At 40.4% G+C, this 17,523-nt stretch overlaps 1 protein-coding gene across 4 annotated transcripts in view; it reads right to left on the minus strand.

The window, feature by feature from the left end:
• The window catches only part of PTCHD1 (patched domain containing 1), a 61,735-nt gene that overhangs the window by 13,183 nt on the left and 31,029 nt on the right, over positions 1-17,523 (minus strand). For all 4 annotated transcript variants that reach the window (XM_056131160.1, XM_056131159.1, XM_056131162.1 and 1 more), the window contains one exon: positions 2,904-3,564. In XM_056131160.1, coding sequence (XP_055987135.1) covers positions 2,904-3,564 — 661 coding nt within the window. The remainder of the gene's footprint in view (positions 1-2,903; positions 3,565-17,523) is intronic.

A 17,523-nucleotide genomic window follows, 5' to 3' on the forward strand; every position in this document is an offset into this window, starting at 1 on the left:
TATTTCACAAAAAAATTCAGATTTTTAAAATTGATCTCTGACATAAAGGTCAGTGAGCTTTTGTCTCTGAGAGGAGGCACTATTATTTCTTTATTTGATGTGTTGGGGGTGACCACCTTACTCAGGGTCCTGTAGGTTGCTTCCAGTGATATTTGGCCAACAACGTTTGGTGGGCGTGGTACTAGAGCCTGAAGATGCAGAGCTGTGCCAGTGCCAACCATGGCCATCTGGTTGAAAGTTCGGGGGGACCTCTGGGGACATATCTGGTAATCAACAGGGGCTAGGTGGTGCCAGGGTTCAAACTTGGATTTGGATACATGATCTGATTTTATGCTCTCTCAATTTATTTTCAAAGATACTTCTCTGGCTAATGATTTCGGTACTATCTCACATGTTCCTCTTGGTGTTGATTTTAATAGTACAATATTAATTTTGAGACTTTTTAGAATTGAGTCCTTGAATATTTATTTGTTTTACTCCATGAACTTGATTGTTTTCATTTGTTCTAGGGTCACACCTGCTGGTGCTCAGGGAGCCATATGGTGCCTGAGGTTGAACCAGGGTTGGTCACACGCAAGGCAGGTACGTTGATTCTTGTACTATTTCTGTTACCCTGAAATTGGTATTTAGGAAATTTAAAGTCTTGAATACTACTATTTTATTTCTCTTAAAGTGGATTTCAAGAAGCTCAATATTTAAATCTTATTTTGCTTAATGCAGTTAGTTTTATTTTTAAATATTTTAACATCATTGACTCAGTGGTGACCAGGAATGTCATAAAACCAGGTCCAGCGATCCCTTTCCTATGTAGGTGATATCCTGCTTCTTCTCTTTAGGACACTTATTGTTATTCAGTCAACCACTCTTCCCTCACGTCTGTTTATCTTCTTCCTGCTAAAGAATCACAACAGAAAATTCTGCACTTGAAAAAATGAACAACTAAAATAAGCAAGCATGTGACTAATCATGAGCAAGACATTTTAATTTAAATCTTGACTCAAGCCTCTAAGGAAACTACTAATATGCAATCCTACTCACTCTTCAAGGAACCTCCCTGTATTCTACAATCGACCCACCTAATCTTGGGGTTATTTTAAAGAAGCAAGTATGCTGCCTTCATAACAGATTGAATTCAGGAAAAAGTACAGCAGCTTCCTTCCCTGGTGTGTTTAGTAGTGATGAGTAAACCGGTCTGGTAACTTTTCAGCTTGCTTAGTTCCGACATAGTCTCCTACTTTCCCACAAAACTACTGTCACTGTCACTGTCCTCCCGTTGTTCATCGATTTTGCTTGAGCGGGCCCAGAAACATTGTGAGACTTGTTACTGTGTTTGGCACATCAATACGTCATGGGTAGCTTGCCAGGCTTTGCCGTGCGTATGTTTACTACTAGTATATGTTTACTACTTAGTTCTACATTCCTACAGGCTAGAGTACCAAGAGCAGTCTGTAATTCAATGGCTCTGTAACCTAGCCAATTCTTTTTTATCATTTGATGATAATGCAGCTGAGATTTACCAAGTGAATTCTTTTATTCCTGCTACCCCCAAGTAGGGCATACAATACACTACTGTATCATATACCCTACTCAATAATAGTTGATAATAGTTCTTCTTTGTCAGTGGAAAATATCATGTTATCTGTCATGTCAGTATGTGATTCTAAATGCCATTTTAGTGTTCGCTAAATGTAGTGATAAGAAGTTACCACGTAGAGAGACTGGAGCGATAGCACAGCAGGTAGGGCGTTTGCCTTACATGCGGCTGACCCAGGTTAGATTCCCAGCATCCCATATGGTCCCCTGAGCACTGCCAGGAGGAATTCCTGAGTGCAAAGCCAGGAGCAACTCCTGAGCATTGCTGGGTGTGACCCAAAAAGGGAAAAAAAGAAGTTGCCACATAGAAAAGGGAACAGCTTGCTTTTTTGACCCCCAAGAATCCTGCCGCAAGTCTTGCTAACCCACTGATATTAATATCAAGATCATTCTGATTCTATTTTGACCATTGTCTCCATCAGGAAATTTCTACTGTTCCCTGTATAAAGTATATAGGATTCTTATACCTTCATTTTAAAACATTCTCTGAAGTCATAGCAAGGACAAGTAAAAAGTCACCATTCTATTTAGGACTCACTAGTTGTTTTCAAAGTTCTTGCACATTGGTCGTGTGCTTTTGTGTGATGTTCACATACACTCCCTAGAGTGAGGAAACTGGGGGTACAGAGACTGCCAGCTGCTAGTTCATGTGCCTTCCCATTCATCCTTCTTGAGCTCACTGAAGGCTGTTGACTCTTAATTTGGATGACCTGGGGGGGGGGGCTCTACTAGTTATTTTACCCAGGAGAGGAGCACCCAGTGTCTCTGACTCTGGGGTTCTGGGTATAGGCCAGCGTTTGCCTTTGTTGTGCCTCACAGAGAACCTCTCTAAAGCCTCATATTTTCTGAGGTTTCCCAAAGGTCTCTAGTGAGATTGAGTCACAAGTGCCTGTAGCGGTACCTGTTCTTGAACATACACTGAACTAGCTTTCTTCCCTGCTACATGTCCTCATTTCCACCAGGGCTTCTTGAGCTCACCTTCCAAATGAACTACTTGCATCTAAACCCTTGTCTCAGGGCCTGCTTCTGTGGAAGCCCAACCTTAAGCAATGGAACATGAAGATGAATACATTCTACATACAACAGGGTACTTGATGAAAACCAAGCTCAGGATCGGGAACTTCTAGCACCTCAACAATATAAGCTTGCTTCTTGCCAAGAACTGGCACTTGGTGGAATTGGTACTAGGATTTTGGGGCCAAAGGAAGATGCTATAAATGAAGCAAAGTTGTTTAAGAGTTACTTTTTGCTTTTTAGGAATACGGTCACCACTAGCATCAGGTGTAAGTAGAAAAATGGATGGTAATTACCTAGCATGACGAAAGGGACTCCCAGGAAGGTGGAATTGTATTTCCCACCGGTAAGATTGATGATCCCGGCCGCAGTGAGAGTGGCCAGACTTATGGTCACCAACCCGAGCAGGCCTAACCAGGGTTTGCTGCGGACACAGTCCTGCATAGAGCAGCAGAGGATAGCCATGGTGACCACCAGGATCAGGCTGGTGAGCAGGTAACGTTCTGATACACGGCTAGTCTTCTGGAAATCTTCCCTCAGCGAGGAGGATGTGTAAGGGTAGATTTTGATTTTGTCGTTTGATTTCTGAAACAGTCGGACAGTGTCACAGAAGCTGGACTCCCACCTCTCAGCCACCATGTCGTTCAGACTGTTGATTGACTGCAGGTAGTAGGTGAGCTGGATGGCCTCTGCAGATTTCACTCGGTCCTTGCTGTGCACGGTGACACCGCCAAGCTGGTGCCCATTGTAGACTGCCCGCCCGTTCTTCAAGTGAGTGATCGGGTAGGTGATAGCAAAATTAGTCCGGTTGGTGGCCCGAGCGTTCTTGAGCTCCTCCAGGACATGCACTATGTCATCCACGATGCAGCTCTTATCATTATTCAGGACACATATGTGAGCGAATGTATAATTAAAACCAGGCCTTGGAACCTGGATCTTGGTCACAGCAGTATGCAACTATGGGGGGGAAAAAGAAAATGTTTATTACCAAAAATAGGATGTTAGTAAGTGACATTAGCTTAGTGGATTCAAATAACTCTATGAGAGGGAGGGAATCACTCATTTCTAAGCTTGAGGTCAAATGAAACATAACTTTAGAACAGAAATAACAAGTTATAATGCAAAATATACACTTGACTAGTGATCCTCTCAATGTGATTGTTGACCCAGACGTATCAGCACAACCAAAGAATTCATCAGAAATGAAAATTCTTGGACCCCTAGCTCAATTCTAGTAAATCAGAATCTCTGAGATGGGACCTAGGAGTGTAGGTTTCAGAAACCCTCCAGCAGATTTAGAAGCACCAGCATTATTTCCACATGTTCTGTTCTTTACTTGTAACTCAATTGGTCTACAATGACTCACAGTCTTCTGTAAGACCACTGTTTAGTTTTCTTCTGGAAAATGTAAACAGTGAACTAAGTTACAACTTCAAATGCAGATGTCCTCTGCATGCTTGTCCCTTAACTGCCTATCTGTAGGGTGGAGAAATGATTCAATAACTGCTATAAAAGACAAGAGGTTTACTATGAGAACCCTCTTTTCTCTAACTTCACTTGTCTATATATAAGGAAAGGGCATTCTAACTGCATGGACCTGTTTGGGATACGTGAGAATCATGCTAATGGGTACAGTCAGATATACTCTACACCCCTGGCCACCAGTCCAATTTGCCATGCCCATATTCTGTAGCCCTGCAGTTGAATTACACAAGGAAATATAAGCACTCCTTTAGCAGCCACAACTATGGCTGCTAAATTCATACCCATACAAGTGGGTATGAATTATTATTTATAAAATAAATAACTCTAGACCCTTTGTACAGATTCATTTAATTGCTTGAACAAACTATAATCATATACAAGTGTTAGCCTTGTTTTACAGGTGAGGAAATTGAGATATACCAATCTAGCCATTTGTCCAAAGGCATACAGATAGGAAGAGTGACTTGGATTATGTCAGGTAGTTTGGTCCCATACCTGTGCTCTTAGTCCCTGACCCTAATTCTGTAGATTAGGACTGCCTAACCTAGTTATTCAGCAGCTGAATGAAGGCTCTTATCAACATCTAATTCCTGCATTTGTACTTTCACTATCTGAGAAAATGATGGAGAAAAACAGCATTCTGGTGGAGGCTGTGTGTTAGAATGTTGTATGCATGGAAACCCTACAATTAATGGTATTGGAAATCACATTTCTGTGAAGTGTGACCAGTGTTAAAAATGAGTTGTATAGTTGAGTGTTAGGTGAATGAATGCATCTAGAACCATGCTTAGCACAGAGTGAGCTCTCCCACGAGCAGTAATGGTTGTTTTGCATATCTGATGAATGAAGAACATATCATACATAAAGGAAATAAAGTTTAACATCCAGTGTTGCCATACTGTAACTGTATCATTATAACTCTAACCTTCAGAACATCACCAGGACCTGATATGTTTTCTCTTCAGTCTGCTGGAGTTGGATTATTTGCTAAGACATTTTGCTGTGTTTTGCCAGAGTGAGTGGGATATTATGTTGTTGAAATGTCTTAAGGTTTCCAGCTATCATAGTGCTATAGTTAGTACAACAGAGAAGAGTTGTTACTCCTAATCCTCAGATGCCCCTTCGACATCTCGTCATGAACACTTTGTCACATTGTATTTTGGTGGAAGAGACTTCTTTTATACACACACACACACACACACACACACACACACACACACTCCTTCCAGATACACCTAAGAGACCAGTTTCACAAAACTGTAATTATATGCTTAATTTTGGTTTTGATGCTTGTGGATTAATGGTGGAAAATAGTATTCAGTAGTTCGAAACTGTGCATTTTCCACTGATTCTTCTCTAAGCATACACTGGATTTTGATCAAAAGAACTCTAAAAAATCTAAAGTAGGTTATTTTAGAAGAGAGAGAAACCAAAAAGAATTTAAAGAGAAGGGAGAATTTTGATAAAGAGGTACAAGACTTTGAGGAAAGATTTCAGAACATACTAGAAAAGGAGTGGTATTAAAAGCATGCATATGTGTAATATTTAGTGAATTGTTTGTTCCCATGAATGGTCTAATAAATCTCCCTTAAAGTGATTACTAAATATGTCAGGAGAAAAAGATTGCCAAATAAGATGGTGTTAAACTACAGGGCAGAACCAATTATAGCAAGGGGATATTTCCTATCATTCTTCAAAACAATGCTGTCCTGCTGGGTGGGGCATTGAAAACTATTTAATGATATGCCAGCTCTACAGATCTACTGCTCTGACCCCCTGGGACCACAGACAGAAGAAATCAGACACTTGGTTAACCTCTGTATCACCAGTAACTCAACTGAAGTTGGAAAGGGAAGATTTCTTAACTCAGTACAGAGGTGCTGTGAGATGCAGCTGCTTTGAATTTCTGTTGGAGAAGTGGGTTGTGCATGTGTCACTCTTGCTTTTGAGTGGCAGGAAGATGCCAGGTGATAAAACAACCAGAAAGGGAGTACTGGCTGGGACTACCCACCTAGCAGGGGGTGTCTTTGCATTTCTCCTGTGGGATAAGAGCTAGACTTTCTAACTACTTAGTCCTGATGTTTTTTATGATTACACTTGTGTACACATGAAATCCACTGTTCATAGTCCACATAGTCAACAGACATATTGCACATGCTACATGAACATTTACATGTTTAGGGTTTTAGAATGTCCTGATCAGCTTGCCTAAAGGAGCACTGTTCCAGACCATAGAGCAGTAAAAATGCATATTCTCAGAAATATTCACAGGGCAAAAGGAAATCAGAGATCAAAGCTATGCCTCATATAATTAAAAAAATGACAACCCCAGTTCACACAAATTTTTATTACTCCTATAAGTAAGAGATCCTGTCTCAGAGAAGGAGTAAAATATGAGAAAGTAATCATTCTCCTTTAATATAATCTAGATCTGTCATTTAAATCAACATAATTTATAATCCATGTTTCCATAACTGTACATATATTTTAGATTATTGACCTAATACATTCAACAAGTACTCACCAAATATACTGTGTTGTCAATAATAGGATAGTTTCTCTGAATTTAGTGTCCTTACACTCATATATGGAAAATTCCATAACAAAAATAAAGTTTAAGACAAAGGGAATATCCTAGTAGTAGACAAAGCTAAGCATTTTATACTATAGTATCCAACCCAATGTCAATCCTGACTATAGGATTTGTTATTACTTTATTGTAAAATAGGTCAAAATTGAATGTTAAGTTGAGGTTCATTCTAAGACTGGAACACATACCACTGAAATTATTAGCTTTGATTTCCGTACCCTTCTGGTTAAGAATGATAATGGAACCTAGTCCACTAAATACTTTCTATACAATTAAACAAGTTACTCAGGAGAAATCTCTATGGAAATGGTTAAATGATTATCCTTGTTTTACAGCTAGAATGACTGAGGTTTATAGAATATCAATAAATTACCTAAAATGAGCCAGTAAATAAAGGGCAGATGCAGGATTGTCAATCAGATCTTACTCTACATCAGGACACTTAGCTCTTGACCAACAGATCTTAAACAGGGAGGACAAAGAGGACTTGGGAAACAGTGAAGAATTGTCAGTTTTTAATACATCTGTTCAAATGACCATCATGGATATGACTGAGCTCTGGGATGGTCAGTCACACAGGGTCCAAGGATAGACCAATAATAATAGTAAAGACCAATAGCCAAATTTCATGTTTAGAGTGCAACATGACATGACAGTATTAATATGTAATAAAAGGGACTCATTTTGAGTTTACTGATGTTTCTTATTTTCCACCTAGACCCTTCAGTTGACAAACCTCAAAGCTATGAGAGCACAATGGAAACCTGGAATTAGTTCAGGCTTGTCATTTGTTTCCTTTGCTTATATAGGCATGTCAAAGACCCTTGTGATGTCACACTACTTCATCAGTCCCAGGGTTTTCAGTAAAAAAAGATGGTCTATCTAGATCATTTTTTATGGACAGACATATTTAACATGACCTAATTCTGAGTGAAAACAAAAAACTATAAACCAGATATCTGGTGAGATAAAGTTAATAAATACCCAATTTAAAAATTTATTACAGGTATTTGAAGTATGTCTTTCTAATTCATTGAAGTTCTTTTTATGTCAGTGATAGATATGATAGTTGATGAAGCCTGGAAAGAAAATCATAAGATAAGGAAAATAGATTTATCGTGGGGGGGGGAAGATTCCCTTCTTGGAGTGCTTTCCCTTTCTGGGGAGCAACTGGCTTTTCTAATCCCCTTCTGCCAGAGCCTGGGTCAAAGCCAATGTGTACTGCCAGTCACGACAGGCCAGAGTCTAATTTCCTCTCGGCCTCTCCTTGGCACACTCGGATCTTCCTCAGAAGACAGCAGGGGCACCTTGTATAAGAGAGTCCAGAAGGGACTTCGGGGGAAAGCAGTATCTTCCCCTGATCAAAGATTAACGTAAGAAAAATACCTATGCGTTCAGGGGATCCAACTAAGTCTTTTTATGTTTGTTTCTTGTTGAAAAGGGGAGGGTGGCAGACCACCAGGAAGCCACTCTGCTGGGCAAAGCAAAGAACTCACTCTGGGAGCAGCCTTAACTCCCAGCAACTTCACCTATGCAAGGAGACTGTCTGGAAGGGGGGATGGAGTTCCAGTCTCTGCCAGTGGGGATGGTCTGATGATACTGCCTTCCTCGGCTCTCTTCTCTTCCTTATCACACCTACTGCATCCCCCTTCTGTTGCTTCCAAAGAAGCTTCACACATTAAAACCATGGAAAAGGGGAGCTCATTGGTTTGCCTTTCTGACCTAGATCATTCACTTCCCTCCTTCCCCAAAAAACACTAACTTAAAATTGCTTTAAAAATGCTTTCAAGGAATATCTGGCTTTCATCCCCCAACAAAATAGGAATTTTTTTTGTATCCCTCCAAATTCCAAGTCTTGATATGGTTCTGTGTTTTACCATTGAGAATGGGTAGGAACTAGCTCCCAGGTTCTTTCACCCAGGACACAAGAAAACACCTTGGGGTGGATGTATCTGGTCCCTGCAGTTCATCATTTCCGCGAGCTCCTTGGGTGTTATGTTCTGTCTTTGCATGATCTCACTCTCACCCACTCTCTTTCCTCTTCTTTTAATAGAAATGCATTACATCAGAACACCAGAAGTCGCAAGTTGGGGATTGTTGCCGTGATTCACTTGTAGTGAAGCCAAAAGCAAGTTAGTCATCCCTTAATAAGCGAACAGAAATATCATTCTGTCTTTGAAATATTACATGTTCATAAGACACCAAATTTAAGCTGTGGATGTAGCTAAACAAGTGACTATCCACACACTTCGTCTGCACATGTGTGTTTGTTATCATGCTTACGTGAGAGTGAAAAACAGACAAATTATATTTACCTCTATTACTGTGGTGTCAGTGCAGATCTGGGAGAGAGTAATGCTTATTTTTCTTCTTCCTTTACCAAGGATTAAATAGTCTTATTGTAGGTCTTGATACTAAAAAGCAGCCAAGACAGCCCTACGTTGTACTTCCCCAAAGAGACTGGTTGTCTTAGTCACCTTAGCTGAAAGAAAATGCATCTTTGTATTTGAAGGAAATTTGAGATTTTAGAAAAGGAATAGCGATAAAGGAAAAAGGAACTAAAATATCTCATTACAACTTTTTTTGTGATTCTGTGTTGGTCTGGATGGGAAAGATGAAATAATGAACAGCAGATCCAATAATCTCTTTATTTCCATAGTTTGGGAGAAAATTTCACTTCGTCTTAATTATAAAAGTATTCTTTGAGGGCCAGAGAGGTAGTAAAGGATTTTAGGTACTTGGCTGCTACATGGCTGTCTCCAGGTCAACCCCTGGAACCACATATTGAGAATTGCCAGAAGTGATCCTTGTGTTCTACCACTAAGGTACATCCTTAGCCTAAGAGTATTTATTTATTGATTTGTTATTATTTTCAGGCCATATGCAACAGTGTATAGGGATTACTCCAAACTTAGTATTTGGAATCACTTGTGGCTGTGCTCTGGCAACCATACGGTGCCAGGGATTGAACCCAGGGCTCTTATGTTCTAGCCCTTTTAGCCATATCTCTAGCCCTACATTATTACTGTTAGAAGAGCTAGACCAGCCCATATCCAGTAGTGCTCGAGATTCATGTTGACCATGAGGCTCACAAGGTCAAGACCTGGTCATGGGGGGTGCCTCACACATGTTAGGCATGTGTGTTACCACTTAAGCTAATTCCCTGGCCATAAGAGTAAGGTAAAGGTAAAGGTAAAAGCCCTCCCGTTGTTCGTTGATTTGTTTGAGCAGGTCCAGTAACGTCTCCATTGGAGACTTTGTTGTTACTGTGTTTGGCATATCAAATACGTCACGGGGAGCTTGCCAGGCTCTGCCGTGCGGGCAAGATACTCTCGGTAGCTTGCCAGGCTCTCCGAGAGGGATGGAGGAATGGAACTCGGGTCGGCCATGTTGGTTGCATGCAAGGCAAACGCCCTACTGCTGTGCTGCGACATCTGGCCATAAGAGTTGTTATTTTATAATCCTATTGTCCTCACTTGGCTTTCACAGCCAAACTTAAACTCTGGTTGAATAAGTTTGTGGATTATAAATTTTTCTGGATAACTAACCCTCCCTAAGAGGATAAGATTCTGAGCAGATAGGGAAATGTTGAAGCTGACTCACCAAGAGGTAAAGAGATGTTTGAAAGAGCCAAATGCCTGGGGAACAGACAAGAGTCATTTTAAGGTTTTATAAAGAGACTATAAATTTCTATGCAAGGGACAGGGAACATAGCCAACCAAGGACATCTAAGTGTGAAGAATGGCCATGCAACTGAATATAAAGGACACTGGAACTGGAGCCAGAGACTTCCATTTAAGTCCTGTTCATAGGTCTTGCTGGTCACCTAAGTTAAATATAGAGTGAATCTGGGAAAACATAGCATGCTACTTCACTGTCTCAAGTCCACTAATGTTATGGCACTAAATGACAAAAACACAAGTCTTCACTGTAGCCAAAATTGCCCTTGCTGGTCTCTCTGGACTCATGTCTCCGTGTATTCTGGTCACACTGCCCATTGTTCTCTTGATTTGTCCTGGAATGTCCTTCCTCCAGACATCTTCACTTAACTTACCTGGCTGAATATAGTCTTGCCTGGCCCTATCCACAACTAAGCAACCATATACTTCACCACCTCCATCATCCTTTGTTGTTTAAGTTTTTCATGGCACCAGTGATGATATGATACTACAAGTTTTCATTTCTTTATTCTGTTGTCCACACTAGAACGAGTTTTCACATTGTTGACTATTCATCTGGGTTTACTTCTACATATCTAATACTGAGAACAATTCCTTGAACATATACTTAGTATTTGTGGAGTAAACATTGAACACGGTGTCTTGTGAGTAACTGGATTGTATACTGTCTCACAAGCTTGAGGAAGACCACACAAAGTGATGGATGTGCATATTTTTTTAAATTCTAGAGGACTACAGCAATGAAACTGCAGTTATCTTAATAGCAGGAAAGCATGAAATGATAAGACTTCTTGTTAAGAACTTACAGATGTCCAGATATAACTCTAGAATTAATTTTCCAGTCTCTTATTGAGGCCTTTATCTTTGCAGAGATTTGACCTCTTATGCTATCGTGGGCTTTTGAGGTGAGAATGCCCCACAAGGCCTTCTGTTGCCTATGTTGGTTCTAACTTTGGGACTGGAGAAGACACAGTGGTGTCCTACCTCTATTACTGGAGCACTAACATAGCTCATTCCCAAGCATCCTGAACCTACAACTAAAAATCATTTTGCATTTACATAGCCCAGCCCTCAACTTCCCAAAGTGGGATAACTCTGCAATGTGTGTATTTGTCCCAGAATTCCCCTACAGGACTTGATGGTTTCACTTTCGTATAAAGTAACTGGCTTACCAATGACGCCATATGCTATGTTTTACCATTTTCTTTCCCGGTCTCCTATTGCCATTCTCTTAGCCGTGCTTGCACTGATTGTCTTCCAATGTATTAGTTGTATCAAGTCCTTGACTTTCAGTCAACTTTGTGGGGAACTGAAACTAATAAGGTGACTTTGGGTTTTTAATTCAGTTTCATTATCTTTAAAATCGGGATAGACCTACAAAGACCATTATGAGGATCCAGCAAAATTAACATTAAAAAGGAATGTGGCCTGGCATTTAGAATTGGGGTTAAACCATGTGAAATTACCATTTCAATAGTAAAAAAAAATGGTTCAGTATTTTTGAGATTTAGTCAACTGAGCTTCAGTGTTTTTTGCAAGGGGGGGTTGGTTTTTTTTTTTATTTCCCTTTCTTGGCCTTTTCAAGTCAGCACCTGAGGTCCCCTCTCATGGGTGCAAACACATTTCTGGTGGGAGTGAGGGGTGATGATGGGCATTTGGGTTGTACCAGGGCAGGCTTTATGGGGAAAAAAAGTGTGTGGTGTGTGTGTGTGTGTGTGTGTGCGCGCGTGCGCGTGCGTAGGAAAGTTCTCACATACCACTCACTCCTTTTTCCATAAGTGAAAATTTTCATGACTAAACACAGTACCTGAACCCCAGAATGCAGCTGGAATTTATGCTTCAGCAATTTCTGCTTGGGGCATGGGGGTGCGGGGGGATCTATACCATATCTCTGCAGTATTTTAAACAGTAAATAATAACAACATGATGAACAGTGTTACAACAGAGGAGCTCTTTGGCAATTTTCTTTTTCTTCTAAGAATTTACTGTTTGTAATGAGCACTGAGCTTGAGAACAATGAAAATTATATCTGATCCAAAAAAAAAACCCATGCAAATTGTTCCTCCTAATTACATGATAAGAGCACTCCTAGAAGATGAAATAGAAACTTTTCAGGAGTACTGGATGTTATTCATAATAGAGTGCATTGCTGAGAATTCATTTATTTTCTTAGAAATAATTTTTGTGGTTCTCAAAATTGCTGTCCTTAAGTCACAGTTAGGTCTCAGTCACCACCCTTCCTTTCCAGGCCTAAAAAGAGATTATATAGAAGTTAGTGGTGAAGGCTGAAAGTTTCTGTCATTCTGCTTGCTAGGGCCGCGATTCTAGGAGGTGTTAATGTTGATACTGGGACATAAAGTACCCAGGCTCAGATGCTTGCTTTGACACTTAATAGATGCATCATCTGGGACACTCTGTTGTTACTTAACTGCTCTGTGGGCCTCTGTTTTCTCCTATGCTACCTGGAGAAAATAAACAGTAGCTGCCTCATTAGAATTTTTGCAGCATTCATGAGAAATTGAATGTGTAAAAGAAGAATGTGTACCCACCATTTGTGCCACTGGAGCTAGAGATGTTGAATAGAAACTGTTCAAAATATCCTCTGACACACAAATAGTTTCGTTGGCAGTAAGGTTTGTTGACAAAAACAGAATGAACAAAAAGCCCTTTTGCTGTCCTGTTTTCTAGTACCTCTCTCTTTTCCTGAACTGACAGAACTGCTCAGCTGTTCTTGAAGAATATAAAGGCGGCAGCTTTTTGCTCACATTTCCACTGAGAGCAAGCGAGTGACTAGGACGTAGGATTTAGCAATACAAATATGTGAAGAGAATAGCTGGAGAGTGTTTCAAAGTTGGTACTTGCAGTCCAGGGGATGACTCAAAGGGCTGGAGGTCGTGCTGAGCTGTGGGACTCCTGGGTTCCAACCTGGGCACTGCCAGCCCTCCAGAGAACCACCAGATGTGGCACACACAAAGGGTGATACCTACATTTCCGGAGAAGCTCACAGCCTGAATCCATCCGTATTTTTCAAATGAGTGACCCAGATAGGTTACGGTGCACATGCACACATATATACATCATCCCAGACAGGGAACCATGATGGGGTGGGGGTGGAGGGAGGAAGGAAAAGAATGATGTTAAGTGTTTACAAAGTATTAAGCTTGGTGCAAAAAACACTGCATCTGTCCTCTCATTTAGTCCTCACAGCAACTCAGGAAGGTCGGACTAGTATAGCTACAGGTGACAACATTGAACCTCAGGGAGCTCAACAACTTCCCTATCATCAGAAATCTCTTAAGTATACCAAAGGCTCAGAAAACTGTTCTCTTGGGCCAGAGTGACAGTACAGTGGGTAGGGCGTTTGCCTTATGGTTCGATCCCGGCATCCCATATGGTCCCCTGAGCGCCGCCAGGAATAATTTCTGAGTGCAGAGCCAGGAGTAGCCCCTGAGCATTGCCGGCTGTGACCCAAAAAAGCAAAATAGAAAAAGCAAAGAGAAGAAAACTGTCTCCTAAGGCTCAGAAAACTGTTTTCTAACAGAGTTCTTTTGGCAAGTAAAAACATTCCCCCCAAGCCCACAATTTCTCTGCTTTGGCAATGTGCTATTGGAAACCTGTTACCTGGTATCAGGCTTAAACATAAGTGGCCATGCCACAGCTGAAGCTGGGGAGCAGCAGTTATGAATCAGAAATAGTGATGATGCAGCAAAACCAATGGGTCAAACATGACAGAGCAACTAGGAGAAGCAGCCAAATTCTGACCTGTGCTGAGCAGTGAGGCTCAGGAAATGCCAGATATTGACAACAGAGAGCTCAGAGAGAAGCCACTAGCCCATTACCAATGATAAGCACGCACAATCTGCTGGAGACAAAAACAGATGTGCCAAAGACGAGGCTTTGATCAGTGCAAATAGCATTCCTCTGCTTTTTGTATGATCCCTGTGTGTCCCCACTCCTGCCCAACTCAGAAGGAAAGGAGTGCAGGGAGGGATTGTAGATCATATCACTTGAAAGGGCCGGTAATTTCTGGATTTATTGGGAAATGTCAGATTAAAGTCGGGGGTGCTATAAGATTTGGGTATTGTCCTTCTCCAAGGGTAGGGCAAGGGACAGGAACTATTTAATTCCATCTTATACACCTGAGAGAGCCCAACAAAGATATGCTGACTGAACTTTCAGTGTTTGTTTCATATTTTCTCTGGTGACATTGACTGATACTTCCTTTGTACCCAAAGTCTACTGTATTACATGCATATAATTTCCATCTTAAATAAACAGATGACATTGAATTTAGTCCTGTCGCTTACACAGAGACAAATGGCTGATCTCATTAGACAAATGTATATGGCTGGACTATAATCTTAAAAAAAAGTATGAGCAGAGGAACAATTCAGGTAGGAGATTATCTACTGAATTAATCGTGTGTTTTGTTTAATTGTAGTACCTCTTGAAATTGTATTGTTTATTTGTTGGACTTTATTTTTGGAGGGGATAAGTTTGTTTATTCAATAATGAAACATTGGAGACTAATATGAAAACCCCCATCCAATGTCATATCTATTTGAAGATTCTTTCCTTGCAATTAATGCTGTTGGATGATTTATGGTACAATGGGAGAACTTTTCAGAGTGCAGGAGGTCACTGTTAGTCTCACAGGAAAACCAGACAGAGCATAGGGTAATCCCAAGCAGAGCAGGACACACTCTATGGGTGTCTTTAGAGTGTGAATGATGATTTTTGCCTCATAGTGGGTATGGACTGGTAGTCCTTTGGTGCAGACCCATCACTACCTATGGAATCAAGAATATCACAGGTGAAGCTAAACTGTTGGCATACATTTTTCTGAAGAAGTAATCCAAATCCTTCTCAACTACACCTATTCTCCTGCCATTGCAGCATTCTTCCAAGTCAAGACTCTGAGGTTTTACAGGCCTCAGATCTATGTACCCCAATTCTGTTTCTACTCATCCATAGCTCCCTTAAAATGTTCATGTATTTGCCCTGAGCATACAGATCCTACTGGAATTGACAAATTGCTTCTATACTTGGTTGCCTCACTAACATGTGGCTTCACCAGACAGGAAACAAAGATTACTTTTGTATCCAAAGATGTCTCTCTGGGTCATCCTGTTCTGCTCTAATACTCATAGTAGTTCAGATTTAGCTGATGAAATTTTTCAAGGCTCATGAATATGAATTCTATGCTGGGTCTCAGACAAGTGACAGATGGGAAGACCAGAGCATTTTTGTTTTGTTGGTAGTTAGATGTTGCACAGGAAAAGTCTTCTGCATCTCATCACTATATAATAGCAATGATCAGTTTATTCAATGTATTAAGTGTCTACACTATGTTGGACATCAATGTAACTCTGGAGAAAATAATGAACATTATGATGTAGTTTTACCCTGAAGAAACTTGGACTCTAAGAGGGGCTTTAGGAAGATTCTCAGAATTGTTATGCACAGAAAAACCACAAAGTGAAGAAAATTATTACAGTGATAAGATAGAACTAGCTAAAGGGCAAAATGGGGGTACAGAGTCTAATATATGTATATAAGCATATAATAGTGGGGTATGTCAATGAAGCACAAAGTTGGAGAGGAAGCAGGTGCTGGATGTGGGAAGATCTTCCTATTCAACTCAAAAAAGAATAGAACTCTACACAACCCAGCAATTCCATTTCTTGGCATCTATCTCACAAACACTAAGACCTTTATTCAAAAAATATATGTTTACTGCAGTACCTAGTATATCTGTCAGGATATAGAACCACACAGATGTCCAACAACAGAAGAATGGATAAAGAAGTTGTGGTATATATACCCTAATGCAATATTATGCAGCTATAAGAAAAGATGAGATCATGCAGTTCACAGCAACATGGATGAAATTGGAGGATATTGTGGTAAGTCTAAGTAAATCAGCGAGAGATGAACAAATACTGGATGGTCTTTCTCATCTGTGGACTAAAGAGAGACAAAACAAGGGCATAGATAGTATCAAACACTTATAAAACCTTGATTTTGGATCATAAAACTTGTTAAAAGATGATGTGGGGATTTGGGTGAGTAGAGAGGGGAAATAAATAAAATAGGAATACTGGTGGAGGGTTGTGGCACATTGGTGGTGGTGGGATGCAGTAATTTTGAATACTGATGCCAGAATACTCTTGTAATAATCTAAAATATAATTTACAAAAAGGTATTCCCATTCACTCAATGAATATCATAAAATATTACATGAAGCCATGTGAACAAGACAGATAAGAATGTCTTTACAGAGCGTTCAAACTTTGGGCATAGCCAAGCATTAGGCAATCTGAAGATATGTATAGAGTTCTCAGATGGGAGAATGACTAGAAAGGAAAACTTCTTGAAGGAAGTGACTTTTGAACTAAGACCTGAGAAGAGGAGTTAGGTACAGGTATGGGGACTCGGAATTATACTTGGTAGCACAAAATGGATGCAAGAAGTGATTCAAGCTGGGAAACTAAGAGGAACAGAGAGGAAACCAAAAAGGGCAGGTAAAATTCAAACCACACATCTTGTTTGCCCAACGTGTAAGAGAGTCTGTTTTGTTAGTAATTGAAAGTCAATGAATGTTTTTAAATAGGAGATGAGATGATCAGAACCGTGTCTTGGGACAATCATTCTGTCTGCAGTGGGAAGGCTGGATGGATAATGGAGACAGAGAGAATAAAACAGAAATGCAATAACTAGGTTATTGGTGGAATGAAGGTTTGAACCACAGTGGTCATAGTCGGCTTGAAGGAGTAGGAGATTGATATCTCTACCATTTCACAGGTTTGAATAACTTTGCTCAGGAAGTAAACCAGGTAGCCTAATTTTGTGGCTTTCAGTCCATGATGATGATTAAACATTTGAGCTGCTTTTCTCAGGTTTGGGTCTGCTCCCTACCCCACTCTTTCCCTTCCTTTAGTACAGTTATTTTTTTGTGATAAGGGCAGAGCCTGTCAAGCTACCTGTATTCAATATGCCAAAAACAGTAACAATAATGGTTCTCATTCACCTGACCCTGAAAGAACCTCCAATACAGCTGTGTTGGGAAAGACGAGTAAGGAGAGGCTGCTAAAATCTCAGGGCTGGGATGAATGGAGACGTAACTGGCACCTGCTCAAGTAAATTGATGAACAATGGGAT

Source organism: Sorex fumeus, unplaced genomic scaffold (assembly GCF_029834395.1).
Source record: "Sorex fumeus unplaced genomic scaffold, SorFum_2.1 ptg000086l, whole genome shotgun sequence".
In the NCBI taxonomy this organism is placed as follows: Eukaryota; Metazoa; Chordata; class Mammalia; order Eulipotyphla; family Soricidae; genus Sorex; species Sorex fumeus.